The sequence below is a fragment of the Monodon monoceros genome, unplaced genomic scaffold, assembly GCF_005190385.1.
Source record: "Monodon monoceros isolate NGI ecotype Baffin Bay Population unplaced genomic scaffold, NGI_Narwhal_1 Super_Scaffold_22, whole genome shotgun sequence".
Taxonomy (NCBI): Eukaryota; Metazoa; Chordata; class Mammalia; order Artiodactyla; family Monodontidae; genus Monodon; species Monodon monoceros.
In genome coordinates this window covers 35942615-35965260 of record NW_021703779.1, presented here as the reverse complement: position 1 = coordinate 35965260, position 22646 = coordinate 35942615, and the positions used below count along the sequence as shown (strand labels likewise).

Genomic DNA, 22646 nt, shown 5'->3' with positions numbered 1-22646 from the left:
AAGCGGCGGCGGCGGCGGCGGCGGCGGCGGCGGCGGCGGCGGCGGCGGCGGCGGCGACTCCGCCCGCGCCCACATCGGCGCGGTGACCGAGCGCCCGGGAGGGAGACTCGAGGTCCGCATCTTGTGCCGCTGCGCCAAGCCCGGCTCTGCGCCGCGATGGCCCCAGTGCAGCTGGAGAACCAGCTGGTCCCGCCCGGAGGCGGCGGAGGGGGCAGCAGCGGCCCCGCGTCAGCCCCGGCGCCTCCTCCTCCGGGAGCCGCCGTGGCGGCGGCCGCTGCGGCGGCGGCTAGCCCTGGCTACCGGCTAAGCACCCTCATCGAATTTCTGCTGCACCGGGCCTACTCGGAGCTCATGGTGCTGACTGATCTGTAAGTGCCGCGAAATCCACGCCTGCTCCCCAGCCCCCCCTTCCCGCCCAGCCGGCTGAGAGGTTCGCACCTCCTTCTCCCCAAAAGGCTGCTGCTTTCTCCTCTTTGCTGGACTGCTTAGTCTAGAATTTTTGAACTCTTGGGGCCCAGCGGAGGTGGAGGAGAAGCTTTGCGTTTGGGGTCTTTCTGGAGATGAAGCAGCCGAGACTTGTGAATTATGCACGTTGTTAGACTCCCTGAAAAGCCAGTCCTTGGAATTTTTGCTCGATTTGCCAGCTGAACCCTATTGATTTCTTGGTTGGAAGCTTTCTAGCCCAGACCCCACGATTACGGTTTAGGAATACATACTATTCGAGTTACCAAAAAAACCCCCAAAAAACCCAAAGGTGAGAAATTGTTTTACAGCTTCTTACGGTACATTTTAAATGTGGGTTGTAATTACTCCTGACAAAGTTTGAACTCAGGAGATGTATTGTGTATAAAATAATGTGAAATTTTGGATTCCAAGTTTGTTTGTTTTTCTGGAACGTTTGGGACTGAAGTCTTCACGCATTTAGTGTAAGGTTTTTTTGTAACTAGCCTGCTGTTATTGTCTCTTGGGGTATGAACGGAGTTTATAAATCACCAAGTTACCGGGTGAAATGCCTTGGGACATGATTAGGGTGTTAATCTCTTCAGAATAGGATCGGAATACACTGTAAAGATTTTCAGGTGTGTGAAGAAACTAAATTTTAGGGGTATATATACTTGAATTGCTGTTTTACATGTTTAAATTCATGTTCAGAAAAAGTAAGAATTACTAGTTTTCATCTAGATTCGTTTTTATCTTTTATCTATTGGTAGGCTCCAGATCAGTGTATTCAGTTGAAATACACGAGTATGTAGGTATTAGGCTGTGCAGTGTCACAGTAATTTGTTGCTAGAGACTGTTACAATATTTTTTTTTGCAGATGACTTAAAGAATTAGAATAGGCTCCACTTATTCCTGTAAAACATCATTCTGAGAATTTTGATATACTGTACTTTACAGAAAGAAGCCTCCCCCCCCCGCCGCGCCCATGTAATGAGAAACTTAAATCGCTGTCATGATGAGGGATTATTGTGGTAATATACTTCTCTGCACCATTAGTTGTTGGATTTCATAAGAATTTGAGTATCCATGAGAAAATATCATGTACCCGTCCTATGTAGAGCTATGGGAAACTGTTGAAAACTGCCGCCATCAGTGTTTGTGTAATTTGTATAATTTGTTTCTCCATAGGGCATTTGTAGCACTTCTTTGAATTGTGTTGTTGTTACTGTTTCAGGACTTAGTTATGAAAAGAAACATTTTATTGCTGTAGAATTGAGTATATAGTTTTATACTTCATCCTGCACCCTTTATAGGTTGATGATTCCCATACTTATTTCTCCAGCACAGGCGTCTCCACTGAGCTGCAGACTCTATCCAGGTGCCTACGTTTAAGTACCTAATGGGCATTTCAGTGGACCAAGTCCAGAACCAAACTCCTGATTCCATTCGATGCCCCCAAAACTTTCCTATCTCACTAAATAGTACCTCCATTCTTCCTTTTGATGCTTTTAGGCCAGAAATTTTGGAGTAATTCTTGGCTTCTCTTTCTTCCAATCCCACACTCAGTACATTAGCAAGTCTTGTCATCTCTGACTTCAGAATCTGACCACTTTTCAACGTTTGCATCAAGTGTTAATCTTTTGCTCGTGTTACTGCAGTAGTCTGCTAACTGGGGCCTCTGCTGCTACCCTTGCCCCTCTACGGTTTTTCCTCCATAAAATAGCCAGGATGATCCTTTTTTTTTTTTTTTTTTGCGGTACGCGGGCCTCTCACTGTTGCGGCCTCTCCCGTTGCGGAGCACAGGCTCCGGACGCGCAGGCTCAGCGGCCATGGCTCACGGGCCCAGCCGCTCCGCGGCATGTGGGATCTTCCCGGACCGGGGCACAAACCCGCGTTCCCTGCATCGGCAGCCGGACTCTCAACCCCTGCGCCACCAGGGAAGCCCCAGGATGATCCTTTTAAAACTTATTTGCTCACAACTTTACCGTGGTTCCCCATCTCACTTAGAGTAAAACCTTTTTATAGTCACCTATATAGAGAGTGACCATAAAATTTATGGTCCAAGTCAGGACACTTTTGAGCATGAAAGGTGGTGCTATTAATAGCAATGGCAGAACGACAGGCATAAACCGGGACTATCTTGAGCAAACCAAGACTGTGGTCTACCTTTAATATCCTACATGATGTGTCTTCTCTCCCTTACCTCTTTAACTTCATTTCTAATACTCTCCTTGCTTCTTCTGTTTCAGCCACGCTATTCTTATTGATCTTTCTTGATAGGGTCAGGCACACTCCACCTGAGAGCCTTTGCTCTTCTCGGAGAAATGTGTGTGGCTTGCTTTCGCATTTCCTTTAGGTCTTTGTTCAGATGTAACTTATCAGAAAGACGTTTTGGTGATCACCCATGAGCAGTACTCTGCCCCTTCAACCTATCCTTCTTACTCACTGCTTTGTTTTTCTACAGCACTTACTGTTTGTTGTCTGTCTCCTCCTCACTGGAAGTTCTATGAGGACAGGGATTTTGAGTTGTTTGCTACCTTCCCCAGGGCTTAGAACAATAACTGTTCTAAGTCAGGGCACCTGTCATTGTAGACCTGGGGAATTTAAGGGGAAAATTCACTGTTGCTCTTGATACCTAGGTATATAAAATAACTTTTTTCTCTTTTGATTTGTGGTAACCAAAATTGGTTTAGGAATATACCTTGGAAGTTCCTAAATCATGTATTTTTCCTTGTTCCAGGTAAAAACTGCCAGGATTAATGTATTAATATAAAACCAGTGTTCAAGGTATACTTTGAGTCTTATTTCTGCCACATTTGATGCTTGTCTGTGGACTATTGAAAGTAAAAAAGGTGGTTTGTTTTTGGTCCCAGATTTCTATTTTTTTTCCTTTTGCTTGTTCATTTCCTCCCCCGACTCATGTAATACATGCTTTCATTTTAAAGTTTACATTCTGCTGTGATTTTTTAGAGACTTAGGTTCTTCCTTTTAAAAACCTCTTTTAATTAAAATCAGAAAATGCTAGGATCTCAGTCATGTAAACTTGTCTTAAAACGCTTTGGTGTAAACAAGGTTTCTGTGACTTCCTCCAAAGATTCGCCCTTTAGGGTTGGTTTTTGCCCCAAGTGGTGGATTTGTCATCCATAAAGGAATTTTAAATAGATTAGGAGGAATTGCGGGGGGGTGGGGGTGGTGGGGGGTGGTGGAGAGATGTAGGCAGCAAAGCCTGTCCTTTGTCCCTGAAATGACACCACCTCTGGCAAGAGATGATCCTTTTAGGGTCTCTGGGGGGGGCGGGGCGGCGGCTAGAACAATGATTCTTATTCTTTCTACCCCCAAAGGCTCTACTCTTCTGTTTTTCTCCCTCTCTCACATACAAGTATCCATGGTTCTCATTCTCTCCCTCTCTTGAGGACAGGGGAGTCTTCTCAAGGAGTGTTTTCTGGATCTTTCACAGGTATAGGAACTTCCCAGTAGCTGCTTTTACTTGCAGTCTTATAATAAGGCCTTAATTTTTGCTTCATCCTCTGATCTGCTGGCCCTTCTAGCTCCTATCTAGCTTCTTGTATCACTTGGATCATAACTTTGAGCTTCCATCCCATTGTCTACCCGAAGAATTGTAGGTAACTCTAAGTCAGAGCTCATTTTAATAGTTTCCCTTCCTTGTACCTCGAATCTCTGGCGGTGGTTTTAGTTTTTCCGCACTTGTGGCATGTCGGGGGGAAGAGGGTCTAAGCGGTTCAGTGTGTATTCTTCGAGAGCCTATTAGATATAGGGGAGGCTTTAGATATAGGGGAGGCTGTTGAATCTTGGACCATAGGATAGAGGTTTACAGAATGTGGTGATTCGGGAAGCAAATCAGGATCTTTCTAAGCATCGGTGGATGTGAGAGCGTTAAATGGTATAATTTCAGGGAAAAGGGTGACATTGGTTGCTGGCTTTCGTACTGGAGAACTAGCAAAAAAGAGATCAAAATCTCACTGGAGCTGTTTAAAAGTAATCATTTGCATCTAACCAAGCAACATCATAATTCCTGTACATCCCTTGGCTGACGCTGGCCCTTTTGTGTGCCTAGCTTCTAGTTTTGCCCACCATAACAAAACATGGAGGGATTAGTGCTTGGAAGCAAGGTTCCATTGAATATGGGGAGGCTGGCAACTAAGTAGTACGTTGCATCCATGATCATTTTGGTCTTAAAAGAATATTTTCTCTGACTCTCTATGATGTAGTGTGCTAAGGTAAGACTTGGTCTTTTTAAATGTTTGAGGTTCATGCAGTATCTTTTGAAGCACTTTGAATGGAGAGAAATGTTCCTTTGTTAGTTTTTCCTTTGTAGCTATATTGCCGGAAACTCATAAAATAAAAAAGCGTAGGGAGCCACGCAAGCCTGTAGTGTCTATTTATCCAGTTTTTCTGAAATACTAAGGTATTTAATAAGTCAAAGTAAAGACCATTATCATATTTTAATGAAGGTGTGCATGTATTTAGTCAGTTTCTTTTTTTTTTCTTCTTAGACTGCCAAGGAAATCTGATGTGGAAAGGTGAGTATGAAAAAAACCTTAAATCTGTGTCTGTGTTGATATATCTATGAGTATGTGTGTGTGTGAGTGAGAGAGAAAGTGGCGGGGTGGGGAGGTATGTGTAGGTATGGGTGGTAGAGTTGTGGACCAGGAACATAGGCGCAGAGAGCCTAGGGTGACTTCACACCATTTGTTTAAGGAGCCCTGGGAAATATAATTTCCTCATCCTCGACAATTCTTGGTATGAGGCCAGCTCTGGACCTTCTCTTCTAGAAATCTTTATTGAATCACTGACCAGGTCAAGTGCCTGAGGGGGTAGGAAGATGTAGAAAATACAGAACTAAATGGAGAAAGCTGAGGAAGAGACTGACTTTAGAAAGATTGCTGCTAATTTATCACTTGCTGCAATGATGCTATTAGATATCTATAGAGAGTGGACATTTGTCTACTGCTATTGCTGTTTTATAGTTAAGACAATTTTGATTCAGTTGGAGTTTGGGGCTTAAGACATTTCTAAATGCTAGTATGTTTCCATAGTCCAAAGGAACAAGATAAATTAAGCTTTCAAAGAAATTAGGTGATGGAGATTTAAACTGTGGCTACAGTATAGGCTACTTGACTCTATATTTGGAACTACTTATGCTCCTTGGTTGATCTTTTTATTAAATACCAAGTCACTAGGGCGGATTTTAGCATTTATTAGTGACTATGCTCCACTCCCTACCCCCAGTGACCTTTCTGAGAGAATTAGACATAGATCGAAAAGATAGAAGTGGAAGAGACAATTGAAGCATACCTGTATTATGGTTTGGCTGGTCCGTTTTTAAGGAAGGAAATGAAAATCAGGATTTGAACAAAAATAAACAGATGGGACCTAATGAAACTTAAAAGCTTTTGCACAGCAAAGGAAACCATAAACAAGACAAAAAGACAACCCTCAGAATGGGAGAAAATATTTGCAAATGAAGCAGCTGGCAAAGGATTAATCTCCAAAATTTACAAGCAGCTCATGCAGCTCAATATCAAAAAACAAACAACCCAATCAAAAAACGGGCAGAAGACCTAAATAGACATTTCTCCAAAGAAAATATACAGATTGCCAACAAACACATGAAAGAATGCTCAACATCATTAAATCATTAGAGAAATGCAAATCAGAACTACAATGAGGTATCACCTCACACCAGTCAGAATGGCTATCATCAAAAAATCTAAAAATAATAAATGCTGGAGAGGGTGTGGAGAAAAGGGAACCCTCTTGCACTGTTGTTGGGAATGTAAATTGATACAACCACTATGGAGAACAGTATGGAGGTTCCTTAAAAAACTAAAAATAGAACTACCATACGACCCAGCAATCCCACTACTGGGCATATACCCTGAGAAAACCATAATTCAAAAAGAGACATGGACCACAATGTTCATTGCAGCACTATTTACAATAGCCAGGACATGGAAGCAACCTAAGTGTACATCAACAGATGAATAGATAAACAAGATGTGGTACATATATACAATGGAATATTAGCCATGAAAAGAAACGAAATTGAGTTATTTGTAGTGAGGTGGATGGACCTAGAGTCTGTCATACAGAGTGAAGTAAGAAAGAGAAAAACAAATACCGTATGCTCACACATATATATGGAATCTAAAAAAAAAAAAAAGGTTCTGAAGGACCTAGGGGCAGGACAGGAGTAAAGACACAGACTTAGAGAATGGACTTGAGGCCAAGGGGAGGGGGAAGGTTAAGCTGGGACGAAGTGAGAGAGTGGCATGGACATATATACACTACCAAATGTAAAATAGATAGCTAGTGGGAAGCAGCCAGGGAGATCAGCTTGGTGCTTTGTGACCACCTAGAGGGATGGGATAGGGAGGGGGGGAGACGCAAGAAGGAAGAGATATGGGGATATATGTATACATATAGCTGGTTCACTTTGTTATAAAGCAGAAACTAACACACCATTGTAAAGCAATTATACTCCAATAAAGATGTTAAAAAAATATATTTGACACCAGCCAAAAGTAAATAAAATACCCACAATGCATTCATTTGGGAAAAAAAAAAAAGAAAATCAGGATTTGTTCTGTCCACTCTGGGGTAGGAAGGGAAACTGGGCCTTGGAAAACCAACTCATGCTGCCTATCACTTGAGACAGCGTGGTGTCAAGAAAAAACCATATGAAAATAGTTTACAAAGGGGGATGTCTCCTTTCCAGTAGAGGAGCTCCTCTGGCAACGGAATTAGTAATATACAAATATGTTTACTCTGTGAGAGAAGAGACCTCACATCCTCTGTAAGCCGTTGCTGAGTTAGAATGACAGCACTGAGGCTCCTAGCACTGAGATGACTGCCAGATCTTAGTGTACATTTAACATTTCTGCTGTGTTCCAGTCTTGCCTGTGATGCTCTCTGCTTGTTTCATCTCTAAGGATCCTTCACAGACCCTGGCAAAGAGTCATAATTGTATCAGTGTCCTTGATTCTTCTCTTTCTACTACCAATAATCATATTGCAGGCTGAACCTTAAGGAAGTCTTTCAGGTTGTTTGTGGGCTATGTATGCTCTCAATAGGATCTAGACTCTGTGGTCTTCAGTTAGGATTATGCTTCAGCAGAAACTTTCATTTTGGTGCATTGCATCATGGTATTGCTGTTGGTGAGATACAGAGGTGTGGGTTGGATCTACAGGTCAGTGAACAGCTGTAACAAGATTAATATGTCAGAGTCCACTTGGAGGGAGGTTGGTGTCTTGCTGGGGCCTGTCATCAGTCCTGGTCTGTCGAATATTTTTTTGTGTGTCATAAGGTAAACCATGAAAGGTATGATTATCAGTTTTGTAGCTGACATGAAGTTGAGAGGTCTAGCTAACATGCTGATTGACAATGTAAAGCTTTTAGTAAAGCTTTTAAGCCTTTATGAGGAGATGATAAAAATACTGATGAGAATGGGGAGAAAAAGCATTGTAGTGGGTATAGCATAAAAATAGATATGGACAGACCTTTTAGCTTTTATTTTTAGTACTTTGTTACTGAAATTAGTTTGGTCAAGAGTTGCATAGTTAAGCTCTTTATTCAATTTTATAAATCTTGCTCTTGCAAGATGGGAAATGGGCCCTTGCCTTTGTAGAAATAATACAGTTTCAAGTTTTGGTAAAGAGCTATTTCACTTCCTTTCCCTTACCAGAAAGGTTACTAATTCATAATTTCAACTTCAAACCATAATTTGGTCCCCTTTGTGACCCAGTTAACTTCTATATAATCATTTTATATTTGTGAATTTAGTATATTTTAGTAAACAACTTTTATTGCAGTATAAAATTAATTTGAAAATGTGATTCATTGCTTAAGCATTCTATTGGAGATGTTACTCTGAGGTAGAAAATGAAGTATATGCAGGTGGTATACAAAATGTGACAATTCATATTTAAATAAATATTTTAGGTGGTTCATTTCATTGTAATGGTTGTAAACAAAGACTGATTCATATTTTAGCTCAGATAAAATAAATTGTGAAATACTCCTTCAAATTTGTTGGTTCATTAAGAGTTGTTTTGTTTTATTTTAAAGGAAAATAGAAATAGTGCAGTTTGCTAGCCGGACACGCCAACTCTTTGTTCGATTATTAGCTTTAGTAAAATGGGCTAATAATGCTGGCAAAGTGGAAAAATGTGCGGTGAGTTAAACTTTTGACTTTATTTTATATAAAATAACTTTTTTGGAATGTTAACTTGTAATAGGCATAATTTCTAATTTTAGCTCTAACTTATATCTGCTGATATGTTTTGGGATACATTACTTATGTGAGTAATCATTATTTCTGTATGATAATGTATAGTATATATCTGTAGAAACTTAGTATTTGTTTATGGACACCTAATCAGAAAAAAGAGTAGGCCATATCTGGAGATGTCATTACACTAGAAGACATTAAATATGAGACTGGACCTAAAGGGGGAAAATGGTTAGCTTACATTCGTATGCTTCCTTAGAGTTTGCAAAGTATTCCCTAAATTTGCCTGTTGATTTCTTGACAACCCTTTGAGAATGGCAGAGTCAGTCTTTTCTTATTTTACAGATGAGGAAATAAGGTTCCTCGAAGTTAAATGGCTTTTTCAAGGCCCCAGAGCTGACGATAGCACTTATCTGTCCCTTTGTTTATTCATCTGTTCATTCTCCAACCCTTTATTGCACACAGGGCATAAGGCATAGTGGATGGAGACTTGAATAAGGCATAGTCCCTGCCCTCAGGAAGCTCATGGTCTTTTGACTGTTGGTTGAGTCATTCTTTTGAATTCAAAGGAGTGACCTGTAGCGAAGTGTACCAAAGATTCCAAAACATGCACCCCCTACCCCCAACAAAAGTTTTAAGCTATGTTCAAGAAATGTTAAGGAGGAGAAACATCAGTAGGGATCTTGTGTTAGCCTATTGTGCTCATAACTTGGGGAGGATGATATGGTGTTAACAGATGAGACACAAAATGAGGAGAATAGATTTCATATTGGAAAGGGTAGAGTAATTATAATAAAATGAATAAAATCTTAAAATAATGAGAGCATTTATATATCCACCATAATTTATTTTTTGCACCCTGACAAGCTAAGTTGAAATATTTTTATAGTAACTTTACATTTGCAGGTGTATTGGGGTTTGCATATTCCATAAAATTTCCCTTTAGAAAGAAATCTACAACACCGTGTGCTTCTGCATATGATTTTCTGACATCTCGCCTCAATTTTAGCCCAGTGCATTTGCTATCCTCAGTTTCACTAGGTTCCCTTATCATTAGAAAGAAAGCTTATGTGAAAATTGCTAAAGTGAAAGGAAAAAAGAGGTTTGAAGAAGTTGAGAATTTAAAATTCTAGAATAATATATTTTTTGAAAGTTAAAAGAAGACACATTTCTAGCCAGATCTTTTGTCTCTAGGAGTAAGCTGGTATCATCCTTTTATATAGCATTGATCAAAGGGGGAGGATATTTTGTACCATATATTGAATTTTCTTTATGGGGGAAAAAGTTATTTTATTCATGTTGTCATCAAAGGATAGTTTTTATTATAAATATTAATAAACAGGCTTATTCCAAGCTTATTTACCAGAAAGTTTACAATTCATTTCATTGTTTTGCAAATTTGGGCACCAAGTCTAATGAATCTGTTTTGGCCAAAATGGAGAAGCATGGTATAGTATTTCTGAGAAGCCTAAGGTTTCTTTTCAGTAATTAGTTAATTTGAGGTAATCTTTTCCTAAAGGTATTCAGACTTTCAGTGAAGAGTTAAGTATTACTGAGGTGTATAAAATCCAAGTATTCAATTTTTCAAATCTAGCTTTAAATCCCTAATGGGTATTTAAATTACCTGTTTGATACTACTGAGCTGTATGTCGTTAAAATAATATCAAGCAAAATCCAAAACTCTTGGTTTTGATATTGAGGCATATTGTATTTATCTTTCATTAATTCATGGTATAGTATTTTCCTATTAGTTTTTTGAATTGGCTGTTCCAGTAAGTCGCATTCTGAATAAAGTCTCATATTGAACTTTATACATAAAGTTTTGGTATTTTTGTTTTGTGAATGTAGATACAGAGATGTGTTTTTGTCAGGGATAAAGTCCATCAGCTGGAGAATTAGAGGATTGTTCACGTTTTGACACTTGTGTTCTCAACCTAATGATTGTTTAACTAGACTCATTAGAGGTCCTTAATAGATAATGACCTTTAGCCATGCCAGACATATAAAGTGTTTAGATGAGTGTATAAATACACGGTTTATAGAACTCTAACTAATGGTAAAGCAGCCTGGATAATGTTTTAGCTAAGAAAAAGAAAAAATATCTCTCTCCTCTTTGAGCTTTTTTTAAAAGCAATTTTGAGATATAATTCACATACCATACAATCTATCCATTTAAAGTGTACAATTCTGGGAATTCCTTGGTGGTCCAGTGGTTAGGACTCCGCGCTTCCACCGCAGGGGGCACAGGTTCAATCCCTGGTCAGGGAACGAAGATCCCGCATGCTGTGCGGTGCGGCCAAAAAAAAAAATAGTAATAATAAAGTGTACAATTCAGTGGTTTTTAGTATATTCACAGATATGTGCAACCATTAGCAGTCAATTTTAGAACACTTTCATCACCTCAAAAAGAAAATCATTACCCTTTATCACCCCAAGTACCCCCCAGCCCTAAGCAACCTCTGCTGTCTCTATAAATATGCCTATTCTGAACATTTCATATAAGTGGAATCATAATATATGGTCTTTTGTGATTGGCTTCTGTCATTTAGCATGATGTTTTCAAGGGTCATCCATGTTGTACTTGTACATGTATCAGTACTTCATTTTTATAGCTGAATTGTATGGATCTACTACATTTTGTTTATCCGTTCATCAGTTAATGGACTTGTAGGTTGTTTCCAGTTTTTGGCTATTATGAATAATGTTGCTATAAACATTCATATACAAGTTTCTCTGTGGACATGTGTTTTCATTTCTCTTGGGTATATACCTAGGAGTGGAATGGTTGGGTCATACGGTAACTGTATATTTAATAATCATTTGAGGAACTGCCAGACTGTTTTCCAAAATGGCTCTACTATTTTACATTCCCACCAGCAATGTAAGAGGATTCTAATTGCTCCATGCCAACACTTGTTATTGTCTGACATTTTGATTCTGGCCATTCCTGGTAGGTGTGAAGTGGCACTTCGCTGTGTCTTTTGTTTGCATTTCTCTGATGACTAGTGATGTTGAACGTCTTTTCATGTGCTTTTGGCCATTTGTATATTTTCCTTAGAGAAGTGTCTCTTTGGTGCTCAGTTAAATTTTAAAGGAGATTGGTATTAATCATATCAACAGTTGGTATGTGAGTACTTAAGAATAGAAAAAGAGCATGATTATTAGGGACCTATATGGATTCACTAATAAGTAACTCAAAACTAAACTTTTATCTTTATTAATTTGATTTCGAAGTCAAAGAAATATAGCTGGAGCTAGTTTATTTTGAGTTGAGCAAGGTAGTTTAGAGGGTTTCATTAATAACCCTCATTTAAGGTGGAGTGATGTAGGCTCGATGAACTGTGGCACCCCACTAGGGTTGATGCACATCTTCCTGGACGGAAATCTTTAGTATTCTTTGGCCTAAGCATTTTTACAGTGTCTTGAGTGAATGGAGACTTGGGATGACCTAAATCTGAGCAAAAACCTATACGGAAGTTGAGAGAAGCAGGGTTCAAATATGTTAAAAATCAGAGTACAGTCATGCTTTAGGTTCAGGGTGGGAAAGGGGACCTTGCTTGATAGAGATTCATGCTCAGAAGATCAAGGCCTTTTAGTTAACTTCAAGCTTGCTGTGTGTTAGCAGTGTCGTGGCTGCTGGTAAGAAGTTAGTGTTGGTGGTGTTAATAGAACTCCATTTTACTAGTCATGGAAGGTAGCACTTCTGAGGGGCTGTGCTGGTCTAACTAAGAGTTAGAAAAAACATTTTTTGGTTCCAGCTTCTCTGATTATTCACTATCTTTGAGCAAGTGTCTAAACCTCAGCCTCAATTTTCTCATCTCTAAGATAATAGTAATTATCTTGTTTTGTCTATTTCCTAGAGTCGTGAAAATCAGATAATAAAATAAGTGTGGGAATACTGAGAAAATGTAGGGCATTATGTGTGCATGATGTGTTATTAATTCTGGATACCATATTTTAAGTTGATCACTGATAAACTGGAGCATTTGCAGGCAGTGGAATAGGGATGGTGAGTCAGGAATTTGGAATGTTCAGCTTGAAGATAGAGTGGGCTTCCCCTGTTTGAAGGATGTGAAAGACTTTTAAGTTTTTAAGTATTGTTCCAGAAAGGAAGTAGTTTTCAGCTTCATGATGACCTCTACTAGTTTAGGCACACTTGTGAAATGCATTGAGTAGACAGCTGATGGAAAGGATTTCTATATTGGACGTGAAGTTGGCCTAGATCTCATAATGGACAATGTTTACTGTGTGTTTTATATGTTCTAGGCACTGTTCTAAAGGTTTCATATGCATAAACTCTTAATCCTCGAACAACCTTATGAGGGGGAGGAAATCATCTCCATTTTATATTGAAAAAACTGAGGCAAAGAGGGATTTAAGCAACTTGCCCAAGGTTATAGGGCTAGTGAGTTGCAGAATTAAAGTTGAGACCAAGGCAGTCTGGGTCCAGGAGACCATGCTTTTATGTCTCCTTTATTACCAATCAACTCTAGAAGTCTGAAAGAGAAAAAGCATTGTATTCTATTTATTTTTCCTAACTTGTCATATGTATGTGTAATGTTAAAGATGGAGAAACGAATCGGGAAACCTTTTATTTAAATTGATAGAAAATTACTGGTTTTTAAAAATATTTCTTTCCTCAAATTACTGGAAAATTTTTTGATGAAATATTTTGAAGTATGGAAAAGCTATAGTAATTCCTCTCAGAGTTTACTCTGGAATCAGTAAATGCTATTTGAAGTGAAAAGTGGCTGGTTTTCAAGGAAGCGTAATACATATACCCTTTGCTTTGAAGATGATCTCGAGCTTCTTAGATCAGCAAGCCATCCTGTTTGTGGATACTGCTGATCGCCTGGCCTCATTAGCTAGAGATGCTCTGGTCCATGCACGCCTGCCTAGTTTTGCCATCCCATATGCTATTGATGTACTGACTACTGGGTCTTACCCACGGCTGCCAACCTGCATTAGGGTAAGTGCATTCCTACCCCAGCCCACCCTCAAAAGTTGAAGCCTTTGGCATTGGATTCTACAATATTAATAAGTAGCCCAGCCAAAACAAAAAACTGTTCTGTATTTTTAAAATAAATATTTCATGTAGTTTGCTTTTTTCTCTATAATTAAAATTTGGAGGGGGCGGGTTTGAAATAAATTGGAGCCAGAATGTGAGTAGCTATCAAAATGTTTGTTTATTTATTTATTTATTTATTTATTTATTTAGGTGGGGGTGAACAGAATTATGAAGGTAACTTAACATCTATTTTAGATGTGAAAATACGGCACGCTAGTTGCTTTTTGGAAGTGTTTTTAAAAATTTGTTGTTGTGGTAGTTGTTGACTCACTTGGTGCTGTTGTATTTTATACGTCTAAGAAGTGGTGAAAGTCATCTAGTGACATTAAGTTGGTTTCATAAATAGAACATGGAGAAGATCGTGTTGCATTACCATCTTAGTTGGGGGACTGGTGGAATCATTGACACTGTAATGCATGATAGTGATGGTCACTATTATTGGATGTAGACTGCAGAAATGAGTGTTGAGGTTCTCTTGGGTAAAGTAAGAAAATACTGTGTTAGAACAGGCGCAGGTAAAAATTATGTCTCTTTGTACATTATTTTTAGATTACTTAAACTTTTTTGTAGGATAAAATTATTCCTCCAGACCCAATTACCAAAATTGAGAAACAAGCTACACTTCACCAGCTGAACCAGATTCTTAGACATCGACTTGTAACCACAGATCTTCCTCCTCAGTTAGCAAATCTTACAGTTGGTATGTACCTGAAATACATTTTTAAAGAATTGACTCGTTAGAATATTTTTCAAACAGCTTTTGGGGTTTTATCTTTTAAAATATCCTTATGAAGTCTTGACCTACAATTTTGGTGGTGTCTGAATCCGTAACTTGTGCCATATCATTTCCCTTTAGTACCTGGAAATACAGTGCTGGTATTTGAAGCTGGGGAGTGGGCAAGATTACCTGGGGCTGGAGGAGAGACTAGGTCCTAGAGTTGAGCCTCAAGAAAATACTGTTCCTTGATGTTAGAAGAGTTGCCTTTGGTTTCTTGATGACCTGGAAGCTGGCTACTGTTTATGCAGGAACCAGTGAATTGTCTGAACACTTATGAAAGATTCTTAAGTCTATTTAAAATTTCTCGTGAGCGAGACTGAAAGTTCTAGGTTAGTGGGAAGCTGCTTATTTTCTAGCAAAGTAGACCTTCTTCTTCTTCTAAAAGCAAATGGCCGAGTGAAGTTTCGAGTGGAAGGAGAATTTGAAGCCACCTTGACTGTGATGGGAGATGACCCTGATGTTCCCTGGCGTCTTCTCAAGCTAGAAATTCTAGTTGAGGATAAGGAAACAGGAGGTAAATCATAAATAATGATTTAAATCATATGTATTGATTTAAATGTTGGGTGTTATATTATTGAAACATTCTTGCAGAATAATACATGTGTTTAGCAATTTATCCTGTAATCTGATGCAGATTTTATGATAATTGTAACTGCCTACTGACCACAGAAGTTTCAGTGTTTCTCTAGTGTACTCTCTAGTTTTCATAGATAATTTCAGTTCTTTTTTTAAAACTCATCGTTAGTGAATATACTCTTCCTTAGTTGGTCTATGACACAACCTGTACACTTTTCTGATTAACCACCTTCTTTTCTCCTGCCAATGGAAGATGGGCGAGCCTTGGTTCATAGTATGCAGATCAACTTTATCCATCAGCTGGTACAGTCTAGGCTCTTTGCTGATGAGAAACCTCTTCAGGACATGTACAACTGCCTGCGTATCCTTCTGAAATTTGAGCCCTGTAGTTGTAAAGAATTTGTGTCCCCCAACACACACACAATTTCCATCTGCCCCTAGTCCTGAACTAGAGCAGCTTAAACTCTCCCCGTCACCCTTTTTTGGGTGGAAACGGGGGTTGGGGAACTGGCCAGTGTAAAGAATAGTGATATGTCTGTAAAAACTGAAGTTTTAAATTTTACTATTGACTTTGCAGGTAAAAACTTTAAATGATAAGGTAGAAATAGTACTATTTGGAGAGAAAAAATAGTACCATTTAGTCTACCCATATTCTCTAAACTATGATGAATTAAGGGGCAACCTGGACCTTACATTTTGTTTATATTGGTTCAAAATTAAATACAAAACCTTTTTCTAAAATTATGTCACAAATTCCAACACTTTTTGTATAAGTCATTGGAGAAGTATAATAGCCAACTTTTGGGGAATAGAGCGTTTGTTAAATGAAGTTTGCTTATACTTCACTGGCTGTTGTAGTAATATCTTAGATTTGCTTAACAAGATCCATCAGATTCTTTCTGCTTATCACTTCAGTTAGAAGTGCTGCATTCCCAAACTCTAATGTTAATCCGAGAGCGGTGGGGAGACCTCGTACAGGTGGAAAGGTATCATGCAGGAAAGTGCCTCTCCCTCTCAGTTTGGAAGTAAGTAAAGTTGATTCTGGTGGGGTCATGCAATGACTGTAAATATTCTTTTTGTTTCTCTCTTTCTCTCATACATCTGATTTACCATATACCTCTGTGTACCTCTAGCAACATGATTTTGTATGGTAAAGTCCTATGGTATATAAACCACATAGGACATCCATAATTGACACCTTTCTTAGAACATGGCATATTTTAAATATGTAGACGTTTATCTATTTGTACTAAAACTTACTATTCTTTTTTTTTTTTTGTGTGGTACGCGGGCCTCTCACTGCTGTGGCCTCTCCCGTTGCGGAGCACAGGCTCCGGACGCGCAGGCTCAGCGGCCATGGCTCACGGGCCCAGCCGCTCACGTGGCACGTGGGATCCTCCCAGACCGGGGCATGAACCTGTGTCCCCTGCATCGGCAGGCGGACTCTCAACCACTGTGCCACCAGGGAAGCTCAAAACTTACTATTCTTAAAGATGAGGTTACTCTGGCTTCATACCAGATTGCTAAAAGACCATTAGGTTAGATTATCAGGTATCATTTAAAAAAAATCCTTGCTTATCACAGTGTTTTATATATATATATATTTTTTTACAGTGTTATATTTTGAATTGTACCTTTTAAAAACTTTTGGGGAAGTTTTTTTTGGAAAATCAGTATCAGGCTGTTTTACAATCCTCTATTCCCTATTTGAACTTCGCTTGATTCCCATTTTCTGTAAAGGAATCAAAGGTGAATAGACACCGCTTAAAGATTGTTTTGGCCTTTTTGTGTGTGTGTGCATGTGTTTTATTTTTAAATTCTGTGTCTGTTTTTTTTAATGTAGTAAATCATATTGTGTTGGATTACAGAATAGCTGTCTCCCCAATATTAATATTCCCTCAACGAACAGTGAGGACCTGCCATGTTCTAGGCTCTGGATAAGGTGCACAATAGACTGTCTCTCTTTTATTCCAGAAGTTAACAGACTGTGTTGGAAAAAATTCTTAATATTTCTTTTTTCTCTTTAGTCAGCAGGTTCTTGGGAGAAAAACAGGAACAGCATCTGTTCACAAAGTTACGATTAAAATTGATGAGAATGATGTCTCCAAGCCTTTACAGATTTTTCATGATCCTCCTTTGCCAGCTTCTGATTCCAAATTAGTAGAAAGAGCCATGAAGGTAAAAGAACTCAATATATTTCAATATTGGTTTGATTAAATGAATATAGTAATATAACTTACCATTTATACTTAAACTGTTAGCACAAATCCTTTAAAATACCTAATTGTTCCTAAAACCCTTTATGAAACTTATTTTAAATGAATGTTATGCTTGTACATTTGTTGTGGTTGTTTTAACATCTAATATAATTTTTAAGATGTTCTTTCAAATTCTGTAATTTAGATCAGATCTATAGTTGCCAGAATGTTAACTGTAGCCTTTAAGTTATCAATACCATTTAAATTTATTTTTTTAATTTTAAGTTTGCGTTCTTTTACTGGTTAACCCTTAATCATTGTGATTCTAAAAGGAAGTATCTTGGAGCACAATAATCTACTCTCGGGCTTTTAAAGTAAAAATGTTTAAATTGCACATACAATTCTGTTCTTGTTTATGCAGATTGATCATTTATCAATAGAAAAACTCCTGATTGACAGTGTCCATGCACGAGCTCATCAGAAGCTCCAGGAACTGAAGGCCATTCTTAGAGGCTTCAATGCCAATGAAAATTGTAGGTTCTTTTAAAATGGCATTTCTGTCTTTCTTTTGTTTAAATTAGTATCCACTTTTATTTTCTGGAGAGTCTTTCTTAATGATTTTTTTCCTGATATACTGATTTTGTTGTAGAGGCTGCATTTTAATTTGTGATCTACCAAGCTTGTCTTAATTTTTCCCTTACTTTCTTCGTTTTCATTTAGCTTGACCTTGTTTTTGAAATGTATGTATATCAACTCTCCTTAAAACTTTTCTTTCCTATTGAAATAGAAGCTATTTTAACATTTTAATATGAGTCTTCTTTTGTTTTTTCTTCTAAAAGGTTAAGGCAGCTTTGCAAATATTTATAATGTATTTATGAAATAATGCCTGTTTGAATGAAGCAAAATATACCCCTTGTCTTTTTAAAAATGTTTTTGAGTTGTTAATACATTAACAGGGTTCAAAATAAGAAATACAGATATGCACACATAGTGAAAAATCTTCTAATTACCTGGTATATTCAGAGCGTATGGGGACGGTCAGTCATTTACAAAGTAAGTGCTTTCCTTCTAGGAATATCGTTTCACAGTATCACAATGAGCATATTTACTATTCCTACCCCAGTTTTTGGCTGTGATTACCTGGTGCCCACAGTATTTTTGCAATCTTAATTTTTCTAATTTTAATTATTTCTAATTTTTCAAAATAGTGAAATTCTAAAATATCATTGGGATTGTAGAAAATTGGGGTTTATGATCTTTTGATAGGCTCTGGTTTACTTTAGTATCATCTGTAAACAAGTCTTAGTAAGTAAAAAGAACCTCAGTATGATTGCCTGGGGGATATTTAAATTACTTTGAAAAATGGACTGAACGTGTGTTTACCTAGGAATAGTTTTGCGTGTTGTTCACGTAAGTTGCGAAGATTTTTCTTTAGCAGCATTTTGTAGAGATGTCACTGCTTGAGTAGCCAAAAGATGTGGGTTCAGCTGCTCTTCTGCTCTTGAACAAGTCACTTAAATTCTTTGGGCCCCATTCTCCTCATCTGTAATTTGAGGATGTTAGTCCAGGCTCTTCCTGGATCTCTTACTGTAGTGGGAGTGTGCTACAGTAGTGGTTTTCAAGCCCTACGAGTCTGTTGAGTCCTCAGTGTTAGAGAAAGGTGCTTTGGAGACTGTTTTGAAGGAGAGGGGAGGTTTCTGCATGTGGGGTTTGGCCCCTCAGCCCTGCTTTAATCAGAACAATTCTGGAAACAAGGACTGCTATAGGAAAAGGTCTGCTGACCCACCATTTTAGGACATATGCTTTAACTGTTTTTTTAAATTCACGTTCATGCATTTATACTCTCATGTAGTCTTACTTGATCTCTTTTGTGATGGGAAAGCATGCTTTAGTCAGATCCTTTGCTGGGACCAGGGACCATAGTCTGTTCTGCGAACCCCTTAGTGCAATTACCCTTAATTAGCTGGCTTTTCTTCCAACTCCTCACTAGAATAAGCCGAGGAAATGAGTAGCTCGGGAGAATGGAGCATTTCAAGGAAGGGCTAGGGGAGTGTACAGATAGCAGGTTTTAGACAGCCCAGGGGGCATTGTGTGGTTTCTTGAGGGTGGGAGATGGGGGGTGGGAATGTCTCAGGGGAGGGTAGGCAGGACTCTGGGAGAGCAATTTTAAAAAGGCAGTTCAAGGCACTAAAGGTAACTTGCCCTGCGGCCCCTTCTCATCATCACCTGACTCTAGGAAGCCAGGGTGCTCTCCCTTGGGTTGTGCTCTGTCAGCACCAGATTTGGGGTCTCAAGGTCAGTTCAGAAGCTGTGAACCACACACAGCCATTCCTAATTGGGCTTAGTTGCTTCTCTTCAGTCTTCCCACTTTATATTATTGTGTGTTGGTACATTCCTCATCTTGTCCTCAATAAATAGATAGGGAGAAATGAAAGAGGAGATTTGTATATATTCCTGCTGCAGGAAGAAGTGTGCAGCTCAGTCATTTTGCACGGCCTTTAATTCTCCATAAGTTTCTCCATTCTGGATACACTCCATTAAAACCTGTTGCCTTTAAATGCTTAAGGCCTTATGTATTTTATTTTCTGTAAAGAAAAATACAGACATCGGCAGCCATAAAATATGTTCAGAGATGTACATCAAAGTATTTTCTGTCTTTTGGACTGTGTTCTCTGTATTCTTCTCTGATGCCCTATCTTTTCAAAAATATTTAATTTTGTTAATTAGATTGAAATTATAGTTGTCATCCCAATTGTCAGAATTAGGTTTACTCCGTTGCTACACTTTAAAAATAGTTTTGTTTTAAAGAGTACATTCGTATCCCATTAGGAATTAAGACAGTACAGATATATTTTAAAAATCAGCAACTCTGCTTCAAACCTCTAAGCACTTTTTAAATTTGTCACACTGGTCTGAATGATAGAATATTGTAAAAGAAATTCCCGTTTGTGCCTTTTTTGTCCTGTTTTTTTGTTTGTTTTAGATGAGTTATGCTGGACCTGCATGTTAAAGATTTGTATGCAAATATGTTAGATATACTTGAAAGCAGTTTGTTTTCCTCTGATTAAATATGTTTCCTGCAATCTTTTTTTGATTTATTATTTTGTTTGTATAGCTAGTACCAGTGGCAACATCACCTATTTTAATTGTTGCAAATTTATAACAAGAGGTTTTGGTTTGTTTCTTTGGTACATAAATACAGAAAATGTACATTATTGAGCACTTTGCTTTCTAAAGCACCTTTACAGGCTTGCCATTGCTTCTTCCTGAACCCATGGCGTGGACAGGAAGATGTCATTGTCCTTGTTTAACAAAGTAGCACAGAGAAGTCACACCTGGTGAAGGGCTGGGCCTACGCTACCACTCAGCTCACTCTCCGCCTTTCTCCTGCAGTGTAGCTTTAAAGGACTGTGGTAACCAGAAGAGCATATTCCTTTAGCAGGTCATCAATGTGATGAGCACATGGTGTGCTTTCAGGACTTTGCTCCTTTACTGGATTGTGTTATACCAACTTGTGGGATTAAGGGGAAAGTTAATCGGGCCTGGTGGAAATACTGTGAAACTCTAGAAGGAGTATATTGGCAGCTTTGGGAATTTGTGTTTAGCAGTTGCCTCTGTTCTTATTTCATCTGTGACTTGAAAATGAGGTACATAAATAACTTGAAAAAATCTTTTCCTTTATAATCAATGTTTAATAGCGTTCAGAGGTTTTTTTTAAATACATGGGCCCTAATTGCCAGAAAAACCTCTCTTTATGAAGAATGGCATTAAAAATATTTAGGCCATAAATGAAGTTTATTCTATTTACCAAACAACATTTTTTTCCCATTATATCAGAAAGAAAATCCTTCAAATTAGCTTATTAGTAATTACTGAGTGAAAGTAAAACTAGAACTCAGCTCACTGATAAGGTTAAATTTTCACGAGCTGTTTTAACCTTTTTAAAGGAATCTTGGAGGGTTTTTTTCTTTGCTGTAGTATTTGAGATGGGTGTGTTTGTTTCAGGTCACCTTGTAGATTACATTCTTCTTTTGAGCTACTAAGTGACATAATATTACTAACCCAGTTTAGCAAAATTATGTTTTTCCTGTAACATTCAGGATCATTCAGTAGTTGGTTCGTTTCTACTCACTGAGAAATATATGTATTTTTTTGAGGGGGTGGATATTCAGATAGAAATATAACTTAATTCTTAACTGTTCAGCTTCCATAGAGACTGCACTTCCAGCTCTTGTTGTTCCCATCTTGGAGCCCTGTGGTAATTCGGAGTGTCTACACATTTTTGTAGATTTGCATTCTGGAATGTTCCAGTTGATGCTTTATGGACTTGGTAAGTTACTAAATGATAGACTCACTCAATGTAAAGAAAAATACTTTTAACAAAAGCAGAATAAAAATTTTTTGCCATTAGGTATTGGGAGAGGTGGTATAAACAGTGTATGGAAAGTAGATATGGAAGGAATAACTCTGGCTGATGTCTATTCCTTGGGGCCCATTTTAACTCTCTTGTACCAGAAGTGAAACTTCCCAGTATGAAGTACATTCATGTTGTTTCTCTTATGTAAAAGTAATAATATTGATGGCTGATCTTTTCTTAGATTAACTATTTTACCACTAATAGTAGGGTGTCATGGAGAAGACTACAATCTAATGTCATTCACAGCTGAAGAACAAATTTATGACAGTATAAACATCTCAGATGACTCAGGGTACAGAATCCTGTAGGAAAGGATTTTTTTTTCTGGCTTAAACACAGTAGAAATTGAAGTTTGATTTCTAGCATGTTCTGTTACCAAGTTGGTGTTCTGAAATGATGAAATACTAGGAACTTACTGTTTTTGTATTGCCGATGGAATAGTGTTCTTGAATATATTGGCACATTTGCCATTTGAAATTAATATTAAGCTAGATAGATTGATGAAAAGAAAAGGCTTTCTGGTTATATCGTATGGCTATAAAGAGATTTTTCTATGAACTGCTTATGGAAAACTGGCCTCATTACTTTGAATCACATCACATTTATGATGGCTAAATGATAAGTGACACGTTAGGAAATTGTTGTTTGCTCTTGAAAACTTTAACTGTTTTCTTGATGATTAACACAGTACATACTCATAAGTAGAAAAACTAAACATGTAAAAATGAGAGAAGGAAAAAAATAGTTGCCTGTTGGTAATTATTGTTTTTAGGGGATATATGCTTGTCTTAGCTCAGGGTGCCATAACAGAGAACCACAGAGTGGGTGGCTTAAATAACAGAAACTTATTTTCTCACAGTTTTGGAGGTTTAAAGTATGAGATAAGGTTGCCACCATGGTCAGGTTATGGTGAGAGC

General features: G+C 38.2%; 1 protein-coding gene across 4 annotated transcripts in view; it reads left to right on the top strand.

The window, feature by feature from the left end:
* The first annotated feature begins 52 nt into the window (after positions 1–52).
* MED14 (mediator complex subunit 14) overlaps positions 53–22646 on the top strand; it is a 76731-nt gene continuing 54137 nt past the window's right edge. For 2 of the 4 annotated variants that reach the window (XM_029240385.1, XM_029240387.1), the window contains exons 1-11: positions 77–368; positions 4956–4982; positions 8530–8635; positions 13488–13661; positions 14331–14460; positions 14924–15052; positions 15368–15475; positions 16007–16139; positions 17142–17292; positions 17734–17845; positions 21517–21642. In XM_029240385.1, coding sequence (XP_029096218.1) covers positions 157–368; positions 4956–4982; positions 8530–8635; positions 13488–13661; positions 14331–14460; positions 14924–15052; positions 15368–15475; positions 16007–16139; positions 17142–17292; positions 17734–17845; positions 21517–21642 — 1408 coding nt within the window. In that variant the 5' untranslated portion in view covers positions 77–156. Of the gene's footprint in view, positions 369–4955; positions 4983–8529; positions 8636–13487; positions 13662–14330; positions 14461–14923; positions 15053–15367; positions 15476–16006; positions 16140–17141; positions 17293–17733; positions 17846–21516; positions 21643–22646 lie in introns of all 4 variants that reach the window. The other 2 variants (XM_029240384.1, XM_029240386.1) reach the window with 2 other exon arrangements.